This window comes from Setaria viridis, chromosome 8 (genome assembly GCF_005286985.2).
Source record: "Setaria viridis chromosome 8, Setaria_viridis_v4.0, whole genome shotgun sequence".
NCBI classification, from domain to species: domain Eukaryota; kingdom Viridiplantae; phylum Streptophyta; class Magnoliopsida; order Poales; family Poaceae; genus Setaria; species Setaria viridis.
Genome location: NC_048270.2, coordinates 12,160,995 through 12,167,803, shown reverse-complemented (window position 1 = coordinate 12,167,803; position 6,809 = coordinate 12,160,995). Strand labels below are relative to the sequence as shown.

General features: G+C 39.9%; 1 protein-coding gene and 1 non-coding gene across 2 annotated transcripts; both read right to left on the bottom strand.

Annotated features, from left to right (window-relative positions):
- Positions 1-2,515: 2,515 nt before the first annotated feature.
- TRNAA-UGC (transfer RNA alanine (anticodon UGC)) lies at positions 2,516-2,588 on the bottom strand. Its single transcript has one exon. It is a non-coding gene; the product is annotated as a tRNA-Ala (tRNA).
- Positions 2,589-2,829: 241 nt separating this feature from the next.
- Positions 2,830-6,809, bottom strand: LOC117834311 (protein ACTIVITY OF BC1 COMPLEX KINASE 1, chloroplastic). The gene is given in 13 exon segments (XM_072290238.1): positions 2,830-3,248; positions 3,342-3,411; positions 3,523-3,670; positions 3,752-3,864; positions 4,094-4,165; positions 4,254-4,387; positions 4,713-4,908; positions 5,164-5,343; positions 5,437-5,577; positions 5,750-5,914; positions 6,132-6,278; positions 6,387-6,476; positions 6,705-6,809. Coding segments are annotated over 13 exon segments (1,632 nt in total). The 3' UTR covers positions 2,830-3,177.

Sequence of the window (6,809 nt, the reverse complement as noted above, 5' to 3'; positions counted from 1 at the left end):
AAACTGAATTTAAATCTATTTTCTAAAACACCTAAACTCATTTTCCCCAAAACCCCCTAGAAAAAACTAAATGTACTCACCCCGGCCTTACCACACACACTGACGCGTGGGCTCAGTCAAGCAGGCGGTACCCCCGATCTTGACCGTGGGTACGCCGATGAGTAACAGCGGTGTCTCACTGCCGGCGAGGATTCCGACGATGATGACTCCCCGGCTAGACTAGCTACAACCCCACACATCTTCTAGAGAAGTTGTTGGGGGTGGTTTGGCTAGCGAACGGTGACTAATGGCAGCGACGGCGCTAGAGCGGGTGGTGCTAGGGTTAGCGGCAGCGACTCGCTCAACGGTGGTGACTCGACATCAACAAGCGACACCTACGACTTCACCTCGACATAAGACACTCAGTGCACTCCTGAACCCAACCTTCTCATGGTCGGAGCATAGCTCTTGATGATGGCGGCCATGGCGGAGGCATGTGCACAGCGGCGTAGGAGCTACAGCCAACTCGGTCGTGCTCCAAGCCAACGAATAGCACCAACACCATCTTCGGCTCATGAGTGACACACCTAGATGCTCAGATGACCACGACAACCTCGGCAACGCAGAGCTCACCGGCAGCGGCCTTACCAAAAGTAGAGCAGCTGACGGCGCTGGCAAAGATGATGGCGAGAGGGCACTATGGTTGACAGAGCTGGACGATGACTAGTGGAATGGGTCGAGGACTTCCAGGTGAAGGTTTTGATAGTGGGGATTTGATGGTGGTGGCCGGATGGCGGTGGACTGCGTTGGCAACCATGGAGGTGGTGAAAAAATTGCAAGGCGGTGGAAGTATATGTTCAAATTATTTCTTCCTTTGTATAACGCATCAAATTCCTACTACTTCAACATGAAAGCTGAGGACCTACTTTAAATGTTGCAGAACTATGTCGTCTGTTCAGATACCAAAGAAGTTATTTTTTGATCAAATTGCGCAAGACCTAGGCCTTTATATATCTAGAACAGATGTGAGAGAAATGAGTCATTCTATCTTTGCTACCTCCATTACTATTATGCCAACGCAACGAACAGCTCCTCCGCATAATAAGAAAGCAACTTACTACAACGATTTCATAGATACTGTAAGTGAAGCAATAGAATCAGCCTACGATGATGCCATTCATAGTATCACAAGCGAAGGGAAATTAACTTTAATCGATCACAACCACGCCAACATATTGAAGACTCGGAAAGAGAAGGAATCAGCTATATCTTGGGCATAGATTTTTAAGGACACATGTGTCGCTCAGATGAAACGTTTGAAAAAGATAGAAAATCAACATCGCAACTTCATAGCTGAGATCATAGAGCTATCCACTGACTACAGCAACGTACTTCCTCTTGCAATTTCTCCAAATACAAGCAATGCTACTGCTTCGAATGCCATCACACTTACATACACAAGAAATACTCCTCCACAATCTACTCTTGAGATGTTTACTGACCTGTTTGTCCATTTAGTCAACAAACACTACTGCTAGATGTGTTTAGTTATTTTAATACTCGCCTTTTATTGTTTGTCCATTTCGTCAACAAACACTACTGCTAGATATGTTTAGTTATTTTAATACTTGCCTTTTATCACTACTATGTAATTATGTACTATGTTACTATATCACTTATTTTAGTAACAGCTGGTTTACTTTTCCATACAAGCAAAGGCAACGTGAATAAGATTATTATGCAGTTATCCTGCTCGACTCTCATTCCAATCTCTTACCTCCACACTGATGAATATGTAGAATTAATTACGCAACTCCTTCAAAGTTAATGCTATACTATCGCATGCAGACATTAATCATCATTATTAAAATCCTAATTTCTACCGTCATGTCAAAATATAAAGACCTAAACATAAGCGCATGCAGCTGCCTGATTAGTACCACTAATTTTATTTTTTTCCAAGACATATCACACTCTTGACGCTAATACATGAATATCAATTCTTTTAATGAAAATTTGGTCAGAAAATTGGCGACGGAGGCGCACCCCAGACTCTAGTCTAGTTAATCACTTGTCCACCACACATGCACGCTGATCATCTTGACGAATATCCAAAAGATCTATTTGGTGCCATTCTCAGATGATTTTGCCTATGGCAGATCAAACGGGGGAACTGTTTGTTCCACTGTTGCAGGAGTAGGGGTGGTAAATGGCCTTTTAATTTAATTTAGCCTAGCAAATTTAAGGATTCGGGTCAATAAAGGCTGGACCATAATATTATATGATTTTGAACTAAAAATAAATAGGTCTGAGTTGAATTGTAAAGGATGCAGGAGGGCTTTGAATTACCACCCTTACACAGGAGGCTACAAGAAAATTATTTCTTCATCTCAATCATGTGAGGATTGGTGGAGCTCAAAATAAATAAAAGAAGTGAAGATTGGTGATTGCGAAAGCCGCGAGGAAAAAAAACAAGATTTGGGAACGGTTATGATGGAGCCACACAGGTTTCGAATGTAAAAATTCAAAAATAAAATGGAGATGCGGGGGATCTAACCCCGTGCCTCTCACATGCAAAGCGAGTGCTCTACCATTTGAGCTACATCCCCTCCATGTGTAGTAGTTTGTGATTAGGTGTCTTGATTATTAACATATTTACTAATCTCTTTCCTATAACAAATATGACAGGGCGAATAGAAAACTGACGATGCAGCCTACTTATTTGTGGCTGATCCCTGCAGACAAAATAAAGGAAGAGGAGAAAAGGAAAACAAATGTTTCATCATGCGGCATTCTGAATTTACCATTTCCTCCAAGTCTCGTCAATCAACAGTACAACACACTTCAGAGTTCAGAGACACGAAGAAGTCCATAGACATTGTTGATCCTAATGTATATATTTGTATGCTGGTTGTGTACACCTGCTGCATTCGAAATTACAAGCCCATTCTATAATCTATATACAAGTTCCTTTGTGCTATACAAAACATGCAGAGGAACTGAGAAGATCTAGAAAAAAAAATAAGAAATTGCAGGTTGCAGATTTAGCTATACAAAAATTACAGCAAAAACGAATTCTATAGAGCAAGGAGGAATGCCTGTCTAGCTATTTTTGTGCACTGTCTTGAGGTACCATGATCTTGAAAGGTCTAAAAGTCTCTCTGATTTCTATGCTAGCTGTAAGGAGGATTACAGTATTTAGTATTGGCGATCCGACAGGATAGAATCACTCCAAGAAAGCATGAAGTCAGGCGCAACAGATGGCAAATCTACACAAAAATGTAAATAGTACATTATATTTCTAGCAAGGAGAAATGTTCCCATATTGACATGATCAAGTAAACAGAATTTGATTGACATACCTTGGAGAACCTTACGGGCTAGTGAAGGCATATCTATTTGATCTTCGACCAGTCTTTACACATCAACAAGCTGCGAGAAGAAGAAATGAGTTGCATTCATCCATTGAGCACTATGCAAATATATATATTTTATACGGACACCAACAATTTGCAGGATGATCGAACAATCTATCTATAGTACCTCTTCTACATGCAACTTGGAGTCTTCGGTGAAAGCTAGTATGAGTTGTCTCCTGATCCCAGCATCGATAAGGAACATCCGTGCTCCGTCTTTAATTGTTTCACTGAGATCAAGTTTGCTCTCCAGTTGACGACCTCTCATAGCTTGCCTGTGATAGTTCGCAGGATCAGAAAACTTCTAGGTCGAACAAACATATGCAGGATGGCAAGGCAGTGGTTCTAATACTCACGAACTATTCTTTTTCAGTGCAGGATTGCTGCTCATCTTGGACACATTCTCCTTGGCAAGAACTATAAGGTTTTCTAGTCGTTTCCACTGGAATGCCCCATCTTTGAATAATACCTGCAAAGAAAAAAAGTTGAGGAAATGGTGCTAAAAACTAAAAATGGTATAAAGAATTGTAGAATCTCAGAATTAGATGCATAATAGTGCACTTGAACATGTATCTGAATCTACGCAACTTTTCCTTTTCACAGCAGAAGTTTCATGACATTTCCTTTACCAATGCTTAATTTGACAAATTGGTTCACATATTCGTTGCATTAATGTCAATACTGTCTAAACAAGTTACCTGAATCAGGCGTTCCCTCAGAGCAGGGTTTGGATCTGTCAACAGACGCTTTGCAACATATAGATATGCAACCTAAATATGAAGAAGCATGGAGAAAAGGATGTAAGTAAACACAAATGTAAATTGATGTTTTCATGAGAGTTCAAAGGTGGCACATGACATACCTCTCAAGAAACTTAAAATCAGGCTTTAGGGTAAAGCAAATTCCTTCTTGTGTCAACAACGAACGGATAACCAAAGAAAACCTTTCTGGAATGCGGATTGGGTAGTTGTACACGAGCTGATTGAACTTCCCTAAGATTTTGATTTTTTTTAATTAGAAAATTAAGTATATCTTCCCTCAGATATTTTTTAAGATATCTGAACATATAGCATGCTACACACTTAGACTAAGCACTTGACATTAATGGAAGAAAAAAACATTTAGTAAGCATGAATGAGCAACCATGCATAAATGCATTAAAAGATAATACTGACCACTCATATGACCAAGTGACAAACAAATAAACTGACAACACTTTGAGATTTGAGAAATCAACAATTCGTGTACAGTAAGAAAAGGAAACAAACAAGCTTCCATTTATCGGCAGTCAATACAATGCTAAGCATATCAACATACCAGTCACACTCCGGAAATTGAAGTCTGCCAAGCCTTTTCCAGCTGAGTTTTGCCAAATGGCTTCCAGAGCTGGAATAATTGGGGCTACATCTGTTCCACTAGCAAGAAAACCTAGCCTAGTGAAGTCATTTGCCATTTCAGCATAGCCTTCATTAACAGCATGAACAACAACATCTGTTAGGGTTTGTTTATTTTGCTGCACATAGAACAAACAATTAAAAACAACATATTAACCACTTTTTGTTTCCTTTGATAACGTGCAAATGCAAGACAGTGCAATCATGAGTTCACAACAGAGAAGGAAACCTTTTAATAAAAAGATATTTTGACGCAGCATTATCAGATACAAGGTAGGCTATGTATATATAGACAGACAAAAAGAAACAGCAACAACAATGTAACAAACTTTAAATGCAAAGAATTCTAACCTAGAAAAGAGCATTAAACAGACCTGGCTGAGGACGGCCACATTGCCAAAGTCGACATAAGAAATATGACCATCGCGCATTGCAAAAATGTTTCCAGGATGTGGATCTCCATGGAAAAGATCAAATTCAAGCAACTGGCGCAAGGCAGCACTCACTCCGACTGTGAGAAAGCCTTCCACATCAATTCTAGCTTCCTTTATAGCCTGCATGAACGAATTTGGAATTGCTGCTGCAAAACATTCACCATGAACTATTACATAGTTGAAATAAACAAACGACAATACAGACGGTCAAACCTGTGGGTCCGTACATCTAATTCCATCTATCCACTCCATCACCGGAACACGAGAACCTGAAAGCTGCTTATACACTCGAGGTATCTTGACAGTTGGATCATCCTTCAAATTTTCTAAGAAATTTTCTATATTTGTAGCTTCCTAATATGTTGCAAAAGGGAACTAAAAGCATTAGCCTTCTATAAACTTATCAAAAAGAAAGAAAAGGAAGTTGTTGATACAGAATCAATGCACTTTATATTAGCAACATGACAGCTGTAATAGCTAATTCGCTAAATTGACAATGACAGTTAAAGGCTATGAAAATGCTTACGAGTGTGTAATCAAGTTCTTCCAAAAGTTTTTCACCAAATTCATCAACAATAAGCTCTGCATTGCACCCTAATTTCTGAAGACAAATCCCATTCAAAAATGAAGCCAAAGTGCGGAGGAGGAAAAGATCTCGGTATATTATTGGTTCAATCCCTGGTCTCTGAACCTGCAATTTCAATGACAAAAATCAAAGATATAAGTATGGTTCCGGAGCACATTTAAGTATTTGGTTCAAGACATGAGGTGTACAAAGACACAAGAGTATTATACTTGTGCTTTTCTAAGGACCAAAATTAGAGAAAACAATGTGTTTAGTAAGAAGAAGAATAGTAAAGGTAATAAAAAAACTAAACTGATAACAGAAACAGAGTGAATATAGGAACCTTGATAGCAACATCCTCGCCAGTTTCTCTAAGTGTAGCACGGTAAACTTGGCCCAAACTAGCAGCTGCTATTGTCCCTGATGAAATTTTGCTGAACAATCTCTCTAGAGGCTGTCCAAGTTCCTCCTCAATTATGGCAAAAGCTACCTATCAAATATTCAGCAGCAACCAGAACTTTATTGATCACCCTGGTTCATCTGCACAAACTCTAATATTTATAATCTTGAAGAACTAGAATCTGCTGTAACCATATACGTGGTTAGGGACCGGAGGAACATCATCTTGCAAGATGCAGAGTTCATTCATATAATCCTCTCGAATAATATCAGGCCTGTTGGCTAGAACCTGAAGAACAGAAAAGCATGAAGATTTCGGTACCATATCTGGAGTGTACCTCCGGAATGGGATACAAACGCCACGTTCGATATCAAGTTGCTCCAGTGCACTGCTGGGTTTGTCGCTGGATATACTTTTGATGCGTGGAAGTTGGGTTATGTTTTGAGATGAGACTGGAGCACTAGTTGACGCAGCATTCGTGACATAGAGGGTCGATCGCCTTCTCCTTTGGGGCACCAAGGAGATTGACCTCGCAAAACCATGGTATGATGCTCGTCTGTTAGGAGTTAATGTATGAGACCACTGTGCTGAAGTCCAGATACATGCTGTGCAGAGCTCCAT